Source organism: Drosophila guanche, unplaced genomic scaffold (genome assembly GCF_900245975.1).
Source record: "Drosophila guanche unplaced genomic scaffold, DGUA_6, whole genome shotgun sequence".
Taxonomy (NCBI): domain Eukaryota; kingdom Metazoa; phylum Arthropoda; class Insecta; order Diptera; family Drosophilidae; genus Drosophila; species Drosophila guanche.
Window position 1 is genome coordinate 2,112,276 of NW_022995743.1, and position 13,695 is coordinate 2,125,970.

The window sequence follows — 13,695 nt, forward strand, 5'->3', positions numbered from 1 at the left end:
GCCTCTTGTATAACCGCACAACGATTTGTATTGTTTTTTTTTTTGGTTTTTTTTTATGGCCTGCCTTGTGCCATTCGCGATTTATTTGATGGGTGGTTTGTGTTGAGTTCCGTGGCTGGTTAAGCGGCGACAACGGTTAGTTTACTCTCCATCAGTCGGCCGATCGCAACGGTTTAGCTGGCACACACGAAGCAGTGCAACACCCCCCATGCAGAGATACGCTACGGAAACAGAACAGCAGCCGACACAGAGACAGACGAGCCAGTGGAGAGTCCGTTACGCAGCGCGACACGCAGTGCCCAGTGAAGTTCAATTCAGAATTTAATTCGAGTACAATACAATTAAAGTGTAACAGTGTAAAAGAATGTCGGTGCAACAACAACTACCGCAGCAAGCAGTGCAAGCAGTGCCCACAAGTCAACGGCAAAAGACGGCAGTGACAGGAACACAAGCAGCAGGAGCAGCAGGAGCAGCTGGAGCCATGGCCAGTGCAAAATCAAAGCCCAAGAGGTGCGAATTTATATTTATTTAAATTGTATTTGACCCACATAAGCTGCCACGTTGCGTATACGTCACGTGATCAAGTGTATTTTTGGCCAACCCGTCAAGAGCCAAGAGCCAAGAGCCAAAGAGTGCCGCTCTCTTGCCAAAAAAGAGCGCAAGTGTAATGCAGCTGAGCGTACACAAGTGTTCAAGTGTCTTGCCTGCCTCCTTGGCTATTTGTTTATGCACATTGAGTCTTCGGTTTTAGCCAACCAGTTTGACGCCTCGAGCCGGTTCATCGAGCTGCTGCGGCTAGACGAAAATATTGTGCCAATAAATCATGTGGCCAAGTCGGGACCGAAGGCTCGAGGTGTTTGCGATTATGTGGCACAGACTAGACCTGGGGGGGACGGGTGGCTTTATGGATCAACAGTCTGCAAATCCATAAACAAAAGCTATCAATCCATCGAGCATTGATTCCGCTACGCTTGGACTAGCCCGAATCGAGGATTTCATTGAGCTTTTATTTTATTTATGTATTAATTGAGACTGAGTTAAATTGCTGCTACCTCAATCGATGGCAGCAGCAGCTTTTGTTCAAACTTCAAATAATACGCCGACGGATCGTCTATGCAAATCATTGAGTGCATGTCTCATACGGTGCGCGTCATAAGCAGAAGCGATAACAAAGTCAAGGCCGCCGCCGCTGCCTTGCCTACCGATCGAACTTTTCCCATGCTGAACAGTGACGTGCAAAGTGTGTGCCGTGAAGTGTTATCTGTAATGAGTTCAAAATCAAAAAATTCCTCCCCCCAGACGGCCGCTACGGAGCTTTCCGCTTGAGTGTCGTCGGGTGGAAGTGGGTGAGGTTATGGAATCGTTGGGTAAGTTTTCCAATCAGGCCTTGAAAGGTAAGTATTAAGCAAATCCCCTTTTACCGCTCTCCTCCCTATCTCCGCCCAATTGGGTTCTTATCACTAAACGGGGCATGGCACTTGAAACGATTTAGTTTGAGCGCTGAAGTAGGTGTAAAGTAACACTGATTAACGGGTACTTAGCGCCAGTTTAGTCATGGTTCTTAATTGCTCCGATAATCATGTTAAATATGGAACAATGTTTTGTTTTGTTTTCCTTTCACTTAGCCCGAAAATCTCCAACCAAATAGCGAATAGCTCGGTAATAGCACTGCTTGTTTGCTCTGTGCAGTGTTTGCTGCTTGCTTTGAACTGCTTGCAGTGGCTCCACTTTGCGCTGCCTGTGAGAGACTTTGCTTTACACAAAACAAATGTTTGCATATATTTAATGGCAGATTTAACGCCAAGAGCAAGACTGTCTATCTATCGCTCTGAAAAGCTCTCATCGCTAGCATCAACAAAAAAATCTAAAGCTGAAAGCTAAAAGCTGACGCTGAAGCTGACGCTGACGCTGGCGCTGGCGCTGACGTCGACGCTAACGCTGATAAGCGTTTACCAACAGCGCTGCTGCTAGCAAGCAGTCGCCTTGGTGAGTTCGCCGTCGCTGAAGCGAAGCCAGCGCAGACGTCGCCACTTGGCGTTCATTCACAGTCGATCCCCGCCTCATAGTACTGGTAGAGCCGCAGGCCCTGGGCTTTCAATAGCAAACAAACGATCGAATCGAATCGAACATAGCGCAGGTTAGTTCTACAGTGCGTGGCTTGCTTTTGCGAGCAACTCTGAGTGATTCTGCGAGTGTTCCAGTGTGTGTGTGTGAGTTTGAGTGCGAGACGTTAATTAATTAGCAAACTTCTCTTAAGTTAACTTCAATTTGCTAATTAAAATAAAAGAGTAAGCAAAGCGAACGCCGTCGCGCAGCAGCAGCGCACAATTTTGATATAAAAAGGTTTGCCAGTGCACTGACAGAGACAAGTGTGAGTTTTTTTTATAGCATATTCACGCGTTTCGAAATTCGCGCGCTTTACTTTCGGACTGCTTCCTGGGTAAACGTCTTAACTGTATTTTAAGCCACATTCAGCTGAGTTGTAAAGTAATCCAAGCAGTGTCTGTGTGTGTGTTTGTGTGTGTGCGTGAGAGATTGGAGATGTAAATTTATGCAAATATTGAGTTTTGGGCTTTTTCCATTCTGCACAACTTTCCATTTCGAATTTTGTGGACTCAGCTGGGGGGATTGAAACGATAGATAAAGGTCTAGAGCTCATGGCGCTGAGTGCGCCTTGGAATAGTGATCAAACAGTTGGGCGGAGCAATCGGAAAAAAAAAAACACCTAAGCACATTGCTTGCACATTTATTAATATTGTTGTTTATCAACTACCTGCACTGTAGCATTATTGACTTATAATTATGTGCATTATTTAGCATTTAAAGCCCGCAATGCACATATCAGCGGGCGGGCCTGTAGCACCTGGAAAACCAATCGACAATCAACGATCCCACAATTACGCAAGCAGCAGGCAGCAGCAGCAGACTCTGTAATTAGACTTGGGGGAACTTTATCATGGAATAGCCATAAGCTTTGTATTCTGGCCAAGACACAGCGTGCTCCGATTCGACTCTGTTCCGCATTTGACATTCATAAAACACATTCGAGACAATATTCTAGCGATGTTCTGGCGATGTTCTCTTACCGGAGAATGTTTATTTATAAAAATTCAGAATTATGCCATGTCTTTTTGGGGTGTTTGGAGGCCCCACTCTATAGGCTGTGCTGCTCTACTTTCCGTGTATTTATAAGCGTTTATTTTTCTCTTTTTCTTATATACTTTTTACTCGTGTGTACGGGCACTGCTTTGGGTACTGCTTGCTGCCTGCCTGCCTGCTGCTGCTTGCTGTTGTTTTTGTATACTAATTAGAAGGCGGCTGGCTCCGGGCACGGGCAAGTGTTATCAAAATTATCATTGAAAAATAAGTATGGCCACACGATTGCCATGGCGGGGTCACTTGATTCTATAAAATAGAAATGCCTGATAACTAAACAGCTGCCACACAGACACAAAATTCACTTGTATGCATGTTGCCAACTTAGTTTCTGGAACTTGGATCATGCGATTTGTGCTCCATTGATAATTTTGCTGAGACTTTAAGCGCACTTTTGCCTGGGTAAACCACTCGAAAATATATTTTTATCTATAGCCATTCAAAATGTACTCCCACGAGAAACACACAAAAAAAACGAAACCAGAGAAAAAACAACACAAAAGCGAAACCCAAAGCAAACTTGAATCAGAAACAGAATTCTTTCGGCCCCAAGGTCAGAGGCTGCCTGCCCGATAAAGTGCTTGATCCGTCAAAGATCTGTTATGTGTACCGCAATGAATGAAAACCTTTTGAGAAATAGAAACTTATATAAGCTGGGACACATGGCTTTGATTAGTTCAACACCCATCGGGCATCACCGATCACATCTTTTGGGAGGGGGGAAATTCACTCACTCACGGGTGTTGCCCGATAATCGCCGCTAATCGAATTTGATAAACCCACACGTCGCGTGTTACGAGCCTTAGTGACTCTATTAATCTCTGATTTGTTATAATTATAACGTCATCATATGATCAAACCACAAACAGGGTACACACACGCGGCACACAACTGGGCCAGTCAGGTGTCAAATATGGTTCTATCTATGGTTCATTCTGCTAGTTTTGTTTGGCTAAATCATAACTTAACTATGAGATTTTTCACAGTCTGTTGATGTCATTCGATCCCACACAAAAGGCATTGTTGAGATTCAGTTTGTGCTTGGCAAACCATAACAGAATGTGGCAATCGGCAGGGGATTCGAATCTCCATACTCAACGATCGCTTCTGCAGCTGATAATGAGTGCTCCCTGGCGTTCATGAGGGTTATCAGTCTGTCATTGATCAAAGTTTAGTTTCAATTCAAGTCGAGTCTTCGCGACGCTTCAAATTCTTTGCACACTTTTCGTTGCATAATTTATAGCCCCGCTGGCTGTATTTGTGTCAGTCCGTTCTTATCGCCCCACACTTCTGGATTTGCTGTTGACAAGCATCAGATGAGCTGCAGCTATAAAAGCGTGCACGATTGTATATTATAAATAGGAAAACAGCAAAAGTAACCTATACTCGCTCTGAACTGCTTTGCTTGATTAAACACCGAATGGCACCATAAATTTCCATTCACTGACAGGCCCAGCCACAAAGAAAGTAAAGCAGTAGCCTAGGTCAATGTTGAAGACAAAAGTGTGGGCAATGCAGTGCACTGCGCTGTCCATTCATGGGAGAGTTGGGCAATAAAGCAGTAGCCATAGCGGAACTTTCCAACTGCTTTGCCATGTAAAATGAAGTCGAAAGTGGACACGCCTGTCTGATGGCAGCCTGTAGACGTTTGATAAGCGGCGTTTATTCTGTCCTAAACTCATTTTGGACAACTAAATACATATCTACATATGTATGTATGTATGTTTGCATTTAGCAACCTTCAGCAGTCAGCACATGACTCTGGCTTTGAGAGGCCTAGAACTTGTGTCAGGCGAGGTGTTTGCGGCTGTAGACCCTACAGCACTTGGATCTCGTTTCTTTTTTCTTTTTTCGGGCAGTCTTTTATCGCTGCCCCATAAATTTGTGTGCTGAACCGTCTGTTAACACTGTGATAGCGGTTTCTGCGGTCTGACTGATGCCTTCCAGGTATTGCGTAATGTAGGCAGCAACAAAGAAGCAACAAAACGTCAGCAGTTGCGATTTTTGCTGATAAGCCGCTAAAGATAAGCGCCTTGGGTTTGGGTGGTGCTGAGGGTTGGGGGGGGTGATTCAAGATCAATGGAACTACTAGCGAGGGGGAGGAATGTCAACTACAGCTGCCGGCCCGTGTCTAGTTTAATGAGCTTAATTATGCCCAAGACTGAGCTGGAAACAGGCGGCAATCGGTGGGCGACTGGCGATAGCTACACATACACGGGGGTACCTTTACAGTTATGTTGTGTATATGTATTTGTATGTTTAGCTGCGCTCCAATAAGTCGGTAACCCAATCAATGTCGGACTTTGGCACACTCATAATAAAGCGGAGCAATGTCAGAAGTCTGACGAGTAAATCCGATTTGGGACAGACGCAATTATGGCCAAATTAAAGAGTTTGTCAGCTAATGCCCAGTTCTATGCCTAGCCCTTATCGGGCACTTTGAATGTGTGTTCACCTGACTGATGGGCTCATGGCTGGATGTCTCATTCCTCATGGCTGGATGACTCCTCGTCTCGTGGCCCACGGTGGCATATCTATATTTATAGCCAACAAAGTTTTAGTGGGCCGTAGCTAAAAATCACTACTTAAGCAGCCAGTAAATACGAGCAAATATCAGCCAGCCATCGAAGCAGCTTATCAGCTGCGATTTGATTAGTTTTGTTCTTCACTTTTAACAACGTTTTATGGCCAGCAAGCTTCTGGCTAAACTTTAGTAAAAGCTAACTGAGATAACGAAAGCTCCGAAACGAAATGATCGTTTAGAGCTTTCAGAACTTCAGGCTACAAAAGCTGTGCCATGCCGTTCCAGGCAACGTTCTGGGCGAAAGCTGTTCCATTCCATTCCATTCCAGTCCGCTGTGCTCCTCCCTCCTCACACTTTTATGCTAATTAGCTGGCAGCAACTTCCGCAGCAGATCCGATCGATCGATTGCTCGATTGATCGATCATCTTTCTCGCTGCCCCGCCCTATTAGCACCCATTAGAATCCCCCCCAAGCACGTTCCGTCATTTAGCTAAACACTGAAAATATAATTTATTATAATAACTAATGCAAAATAATTCCATTGGCTTTGTGCTAAGATTAACATTAATTAGAGCCCTGCGGCAGGCCAAACCCAAACCCAAACCCAACATCCAACATCCAAATCTCAAACGAGTCGTGACACATGCCGCTACATCATGAACGAACCGTGATCCTTCTGGGCATGGGCAAGTGGCATGTTGCATGGTCTATGACAAATGGCACTCGAACGCTCAGGTGATAATTCAATTATTAACATTCGATGTGCAGAAGCAGATCAAGTCAGATCCGTTTGATTTATTTATAAACTTTTGGCCCCATCGCGTGTTTATTGTTTTTACTCAACGCTCGCTCGCTCGCTCTCTCTCTCTCTCTGCTGCCAAAACGTGTCGCTCTTCTGTCACACCTCAACCTTCTCTCCCTCTCCCCCAGCCCAGCAGCAAACTGTCAATGAGTTGGCCAAACAGTTGCTCTTGGCCATAGGCCAAACTTTAGTTTTCCTGCCGTTTTCTCCATGGGTGTGGGGGGGGCCTGCTGCAATTGCAAATATTTAACAGCAATGTTGGCTGAGGTTAGTTAGGATTGCCTTAGGAGTGCCTGGAAGATGCAAAAATATCCCTCCACGTGCAAGAGTTCACCTGGGGAGGTTACAAGGGGGAGGCACACGCTTATGCAATCGATTTGTTTTTCGACACATATTTATTTATTTACAATTCAATTGCCATTGAGACACTATTGAGAGCAAATTGCGTGCAATTTGATCGACAGGCGACTGAGATTCAAGCTTTTATTTGTTATTGCCACATTGTGCCACGCCACGCCACGCAATTTCAATTTGCAACTGCAACGCAGCGGCAATTGTGCGTTGTAGGCCGCAAATTGATACGATAACAGGCCCCATCCCCGACCGACCATGGTAATTGATAGTCGGTCACTCCACCACATTCCACCACCTTCCACTCTGCACACTGCACTCTGCACTCAGCACTCTTCACTATTCACCGTTATCAAACTGCAGTCAGTGCACAGCAGACAATTGTCTCTCCACTTTGTGCCTCCATTCTCCACTCTACCCACATCTTAGTGTGAGCGCAGGTCTCCAGAGATTATCGAGAGAGAGGGAGAGTGAGAGTGAGAGTGAGAGCGTAAGTGCGGCGAATGAGCGTTTAAGTTGTTCGTAAATTCTGGATACTTGACTTTATGAATGCTGCCGCTCGTGTAGGATTTGCTAATTTCCACACAGAACCCTGCCGCTGTGTTTGTGTTTTTTCGCTTCTCTGCTCTCTGGGCTAAAAATGGGCTTTTGATTTACGCAATATCATATGGATACAGATATAAATATTTGTCTATGGCTTCTCCAACGCCTCAGATTGACATTGACAGTGCCGCTGTCGCTTCGTGCATTGAACGGAACAAAGTTTCAAAAAATAAATATCCACAAAATATAAATAATTTTTTGTTCAATTTTCAAAAGTCCAACAAGTGCTCACAATGACTCGCGAGTGCTGGGATCGGTAAATATCTATAGGATAACCTCAAAAGAAATGTTCCCAAATTCGTTTAGTGCCTTTCTTTTGGCCCCGTTATCGTACAAACTCCATTCTAACTTTCGAGTGGCCAACCCCACAGATAACAGTTTCTTTCTTTTTCTTTGACAATTAATCTACTAATTTTGACAGCTGAATGGGGCAATCCATAGGCCATGTCTGTGCTAAGTACTTAGCGATTATCTTTTTTTCGGCCTGGCCAGGCCATGTCAGCTTCACCTTCACCGTCCATCTAGTCTCTTTATGCCTCTTTATGTGTTCCGTTCGCTAGTGTTGAAAAATCGATGTCATGTCATCGAACCGTGAACAGGAGCAGCCGCAGCTTCAGGGGTTGGAGAGTCCACCCCCTGCGGAGGAACAAATGAAAAGGTCTCGATAAAAGAAACTTCAATTCAATGTCACTACAAACGCTGAAAGATAATGTGGCAGCGGATTAACTTTAATTGAAAAGCTTAATGGAAGCGCTTGGATGGGATACCAAATGATTGATGAAGAGGTTCGACACATGCCAGAGAGTGGGAAAGACAGGGAGAGAGTGGGAGCCAGAGAGGGGTTGAACTTTTCCACCTAGTATACGCGCTGACTATCATGCATAATTGTTACTTTTTCAGTTGCTTGAAAGTATTCAAAATGAAGGGTTCTACGCTGGACAAAATCTGCTGCTTCCTCGCCGAGCTCATCGGCACGGGAATGCTGGTCTTCCTCGGCTGCATGGGCTGCGTGAAGACGGACCTCTTCCCCAACAATCATCTGCAGATTATACTCAACTTTGGTCTGGCCGTCATGATTTGCATCCAGTGCTTCGGCTGTGTCTCCGGCGCTCATCTCAATCCGGCCGTTACTGTGGCTGCCTACATCTACGAGTTGGTTACACTGCCCATGGCCTTTGTCTACTGTGTGGCCCAGATGCTGGGCGCATTTATTGGCTACGGATTGCTGAAGGTGCTGCTGCCCGAGGATACGCTTGGAGGAGGCGCAGGACTGTGCGTGACGCTGCCCCACAGCAGCGTCAGCCATGCTCAGGCATTTGGCATTGAGTTTGTGATCACCGCCATTCTGGTGATTGTATGCTGCGGCGTCTGGGATCCACGCAACTCCAAGTTCCATGACTCGGTTGCCATTCGCTTTGGTCTGGCCATTTCCTGCCTTGCCTGTGCTGCCGTAAGTTACACCCCTCACTCCCCTTAGCTCTCCAAGCAGTCTAACGTATTTCTTTCTTTCTTTTAGGGTCCCTTCACTGGTGCCAGCATGAACCCCGCCAGGTCCTTTGCGCCTGCCCTGTGGAACTCCCACTTTGACTCCAACTGGATCTACTGGCTGGCTCCACTCAGCGCTGCCGCCGTCACCGCCTACGCCTACAAGACCGTCTTCCGGCGGGAGGTGGTGGAGGCAGAGATCACCAGCCACGAGAAGCTGCGCCAGCTGGAGGATGTGCAGCTCTCGTAGAGCAGGAGAGCATGCCAAAGACATTGCAATTACATTTAACTTTAAGCTAAGACAGCCGAATTTTATATTAATGCAATATAAAGCCTTCGATAATAAAGAACATCGAGATTTTTAAACTACTTTAAAAAAACAAAAGAATAACCCAAAAGAAACATCTTTCAATGCTGTGCTGAGTGGAATTCAGTTCAAACTTTACAGAAACTTTCGATCTGCGCGCAAGGAAAGACCGATTACTGTTTTTACCTGAGCACTTTGTCGCTAGAGAACAAAAACAGCAGAGGGTCGGCAGCGACGTAGGCAAGAATCTTAGGCAGCGCAGTCGCTACACGCAAAAGCTATCGTGTGGCTTCGGCCTATGCACTTCGTGTGGTCTATTGCTCGGTTGCGCGCAGCAGCAGAGAAGCAAGAAACGTGTTTGACGTCGTTTCTGTTGTCTGTGCATACAAACGTACTAATGCATGTCTGTTCCTGCATGCCCACACCCGATCCAAAGACACTTTCTGCAATCGCTTGCTCCAAGGTGTCGCGTTTAGCTGTTGTTATTGTGAGACGACGATGGAGTCTCGGCTCAACCAAAAAGCCCGAAACGCATCACACAAGCAAAGAGAGGGAGAGCGCGTGTGCTTGGTTGTTTTCTGTGTTGTCAGTGATCGGAACGCAAAGGCAAAGGGAGAGAGTGGTTACAGTTATTTGCGAGCTGAATTGCAACGGAGCTGGAAGGTAGTCACAAGCTTTCTTCAACCTTACGGCTGCCTCTTCTTGCTTCTTGTTTAACTGAGGAAGCCCGTCATGAGTTGGTGTCTTGTTCAAAGTTCTGCCAGCATAAGCTAGACAACAAGTCCGTACCCTGTCTGAGCCACAAGGCGTGTGTTGTCCAAGGCTCGGCGCCACAGTCGCACTCCGATTAAGATCTTAATGATTCGAGATAAGATTAAGGACGATTCGCGTCAAATGCTGCTGCCCAATCGGAACGTGGCAGTAAAGCAGTTTATCAGGCCGATAATTACAGCAGGAAAGCCTCACGTAAATGCTCTTTGATTAATTGATTCTGGCCGAGGAATGGGCGGCGACAGGGCCACACTGTTGTGTGGCACTCTATCTGCGCACCTCCACTCGGAAATATCCATATGATAATTAGCATTAAGGTTTTATAATTGATATTGATTGATTGGCGCCAATTTAAAGTCACAGGCCAAGTCAGTTGGCCAAAAAAAAAAAAGTCGAGGTGCCAGTGGCACTTCTAGTGGCAGTCGAGTTTAGTCAACATGTCGCAACAGAAGCCAAAAAAACCGAGCGGCAACCGATGGCACCTCCAGCAGCGGCACAGGAGCCGACTGGCCGCCTTCTTTGGGGAGCTGGTGGGCACCGCCATGTTCGTGCTCATCGCCTGCATGGGCTGCGTGCAGACGCCACTCTTCCTCAACACACACTTCCAGAGCGGCCTCACCTTCGGCCTGGCCATACTCATTGCCATCCAGTGCTACGGCTCGGTGTCGGGGGCACACCTCAATCCAGCCATCACTTTGGCCGCCGCGCTCTACGGCGTGCTCCACTGGGGCATGGCCATTGCCTATTTTGTGGCCCAAGTGGCGGGCGCTCTCATTGGCTATGGTCTGCTGGTCGCCGTGCTACCCCACAACGCCATCAAGGGCGTGGACAACCCCGCGGGTGTGTGTGTCACAGTCCTCGCCAGCGACATCTCCGTGCTGCAGGGTGTGTTCATTGAGTTTCTCATCACCTGTTGCCTGGTGATGGTTGCCTGCTCGGTGTGGGATCCACGCAACACCACGCTCAAGGACTCGGTGCCCGTGCGCTTCGGTCTGACAGTTTCGTGTCTCATCATTACAGCGGTTCGTATGTCTGTCCGAAGAGGCTAAAGAGCCAACAAACTGAAGGGCATTTTATTGTATTCCTTTAGGGCCTCTTCACTGGCGCCAGCATGAACCCCACCAGGTCGCTGGGTCCTGCTGTGTGGAACGACTCGTGGGCGCATCATTGGATCTATTGGGTGGGTCCGCTCGTGGCAGGCGCTGTCACCTCGCTCATCTATCGTTTCGCCTTCAAAGGTGACGATGTGGTGATGGAGCTGCCCAGTTCCACTGCCAATATTCGCGTCATTGAGGAGGTCGTACTGCCCTAGGTTGTGGCTTGTTACTTAGCCTTCTGGGCACTAGTTTTAGTTGAAGTTTTAGTTCAACTTTTAGTCTTAAGTGTTGCCAATAAAGGGAATACAACGATTTCCATAGCATACATTTGGGAGGGAAACTCTTGCTTGAAAAACTGATAAAAAAGCAGCCAATGAATCAGCGGAAAGTCCCCATCCAGAGATACAAAAGTGCCGTAATTCAAACACTATCACTAATCGAAGAATTTATATGTAAATGTGATAAGCGAGCAGACAGCTCCAACCAGACTGTGCCACTGTGCTCGGGTTATGTTTGGCACTGCATGGCACTTATATTAAATAAGTAAGTAAATGGCAAGCCTCACCGATAACGATTAGAAATCTTGATAGTTGATTGTCGTACAATGTCGTAGATTAAGACATAGCTGTGATAATGTGATAGAGTAGGCGATTAAATAATGGTACGCAGTATCACGGCGCCCATTGAGTACTCGAGTTGCTGGCTAATCTCAGTACGTGTCGAAGCACGTTGCAGCCAAGACCTTAACTAGTTCTACAGACAGTTCTAGACATGGCTAATACCAGCACGAGGTGCAGCACAACACATATTCTACAGCCTTTACATCCTGACTGACATCTCTTTTCTCTCTCCTTTGCAGTCGCTCGACCTGTTGGCTGCTGCAGCGGCGACAGTTGAATAATATTTCCATCGTTTTTGCCGAACTAATTGCCACGGCCATGCTGATGTTCCTCGGCTGCATGGGCTGCATCCAGAATTCGTTCTTCACCAACGGCCACTTCCAGTGCGCGCTCAACTTTGGCTTTGTTGTACTCATTTGCATCCAGTGCTTTGGCTGCGTCTGCGGCGCCCATCTCAATCCGGCTGTGACGCTGGCCAACTACATCTACAACATGATCTCGCTGCCCATGGCTGTGGCGTACTTTTTCGCCCAGATGCTGGGAGCCTTCATTGGCTATGGCCTGCTCAAGGCCATCATGCCAGAGAGCGCCATCTTCAGCACGGATACGCCCAGCGGAGTCTGCGTTACCTCCGTGCACAGCAGCCTGACGGGGCTGCAGGGCGTCGTCATTGAGTTCCTTATCACCAGCGCACTGATTGCCATTTGCTGTGGCGTCTGGGATCCGCGCAATGCCAAGTTCCAGGACTCTGTGGGTGTGCGCTTTGGGCTAGCCATCTCCTGCCTCTCCCTGACTGCGGTAAGTAGTTACCCGACTGCTGTGCTCTGTGTACAGCTGATTCATTGTTTAATTGTTTCTGCTACAGGGCCAGTTCACGGGTGCCAGCATGAATCCAGCGCGCTCCTTTGCCCCTGCCCTTTGGAACGGTGCCTGGGAGAACCATTGGATCTACTGGGTGGGTCCCATGGCCGGGGCACTCGTCTCATCGCTCATCTACAAGTACGCCTTCCGGCGCGGGGTTGAGGAGCTGGAAGAGCAGGAATCCACCATGTCCACCAAGCGGACCGCTGAGCAGGAGTTCGCCTAGAGAGCCGACACTGTGTAGTATCCATTAAGTGCTTTTAAAGCGGCTTAGTTTTACCTTACCGAATACGAATAAATATCATATACTAAATCCACGGGGCTACCGTGTGGGGTGGCCGCTTATCGTGGCCAGATTATTTTAGTACACCCGCAGAGTGCTTATCGTTTCATATTAAATTACCTTAACAGCCAGCCACAACAAGCGGCGTGCATAAAGATATGAGCGGGGTAGTCTGCCAAAAGCCAAAGGGTAGCTGGAGGTTCAGTGGCGTGAAGTACATACATATATGTATGTATGTATGTATGTATGAATGCAAGAATCCATTTGAAACAGCAAAAGAGAGACACTAAACTTACATTGACCGGCATCACAACAACAGCAAATGTACCACTTGTGAGAGCATTGTGCTCATATTTTCGTGAGCGAGCATACGCTTGCGCGGCTTACGGAACATGCGAATGCGTGCAAAAGAAGAACTAAGAAAAACTTGGTGCTTGCTATACGGTTTACCATTCCAATGGCAATTTGTTCGCTTGAAGCTGATATTACTGCAGCAAACAAAAACGAAATATAGAGAGAGTATTTGGGAAGTAGACGAAAACGAGTTATTAATATGTATTAATCAAATATATACCTATGTACAGAAAAACCTCAAATAATGTGACTAAATGGTTGTGGATAATTGTAATTTCGATTTAGGTTTGTTTGCTACAACACGAGAGACTGACACACAAACACAAAAGATGCATTGCACGAAATTGTTCAGCCTGCAAGTATGCCTGAAGTGCACCACCAGTGCTGGCTGAGCTGTAAACGCAAGCTGACTGCTATGCGACCACAAACAAAAGCTGACCGCTTTGAGAGAATTCTAATTGGAACTGAAACCCTTGCCAGT

At 46.9% G+C, this 13,695-nt stretch overlaps 3 protein-coding genes across 4 annotated transcripts; all 3 read left to right on the plus strand.

Moving 5' to 3' along the window:
- Positions 1-349: 349 nt before the first annotated feature.
- Positions 350-12,890, plus strand: LOC117584135 (aquaporin). Of its 2 annotated transcripts, none has more exons than XM_034272892.1 (3): positions 350-510; positions 11,956-12,514; positions 12,582-12,890. In XM_034272892.1, the coding sequence occupies exons 1-3, from the start codon at positions 365-367 to the stop codon at positions 12,801-12,803; spliced, it is 927 nt and encodes a 308-aa protein (XP_034128783.1). In that variant the 5' UTR covers positions 350-364; the 3' UTR covers positions 12,804-12,890. The 2 variants fall into 2 exon arrangements, with proteins under 2 accessions (XP_034128783.1, XP_034128793.1); XM_034272902.1 differs by lacking the exon at positions 350-510 and adding an exon at positions 11,770-11,887.
- On the plus strand, positions 2,009-9,290 carry LOC117584159 (aquaporin AQPcic). Its single transcript, XM_034272925.1, has 3 exons — positions 2,009-2,137; positions 8,337-8,886; positions 8,953-9,290. The coding sequence occupies exons 2-3, from the start codon at positions 8,356-8,358 to the stop codon at positions 9,169-9,171; spliced, it is 750 nt and encodes a 249-aa protein (XP_034128816.1). The 5' UTR covers positions 2,009-2,137; positions 8,337-8,355; the 3' UTR covers positions 9,172-9,290.
- On the plus strand, positions 10,427-11,408 carry LOC117584150 (aquaporin). Its single transcript, XM_034272913.1, has 2 exons — positions 10,427-11,021; positions 11,090-11,408. The coding sequence occupies exons 1-2, from the start codon at positions 10,437-10,439 to the stop codon at positions 11,309-11,311; spliced, it is 807 nt and encodes a 268-aa protein (XP_034128804.1). The 5' UTR covers positions 10,427-10,436; the 3' UTR covers positions 11,312-11,408.
- Positions 12,891-13,695: the final 805 nt, after the last annotated feature.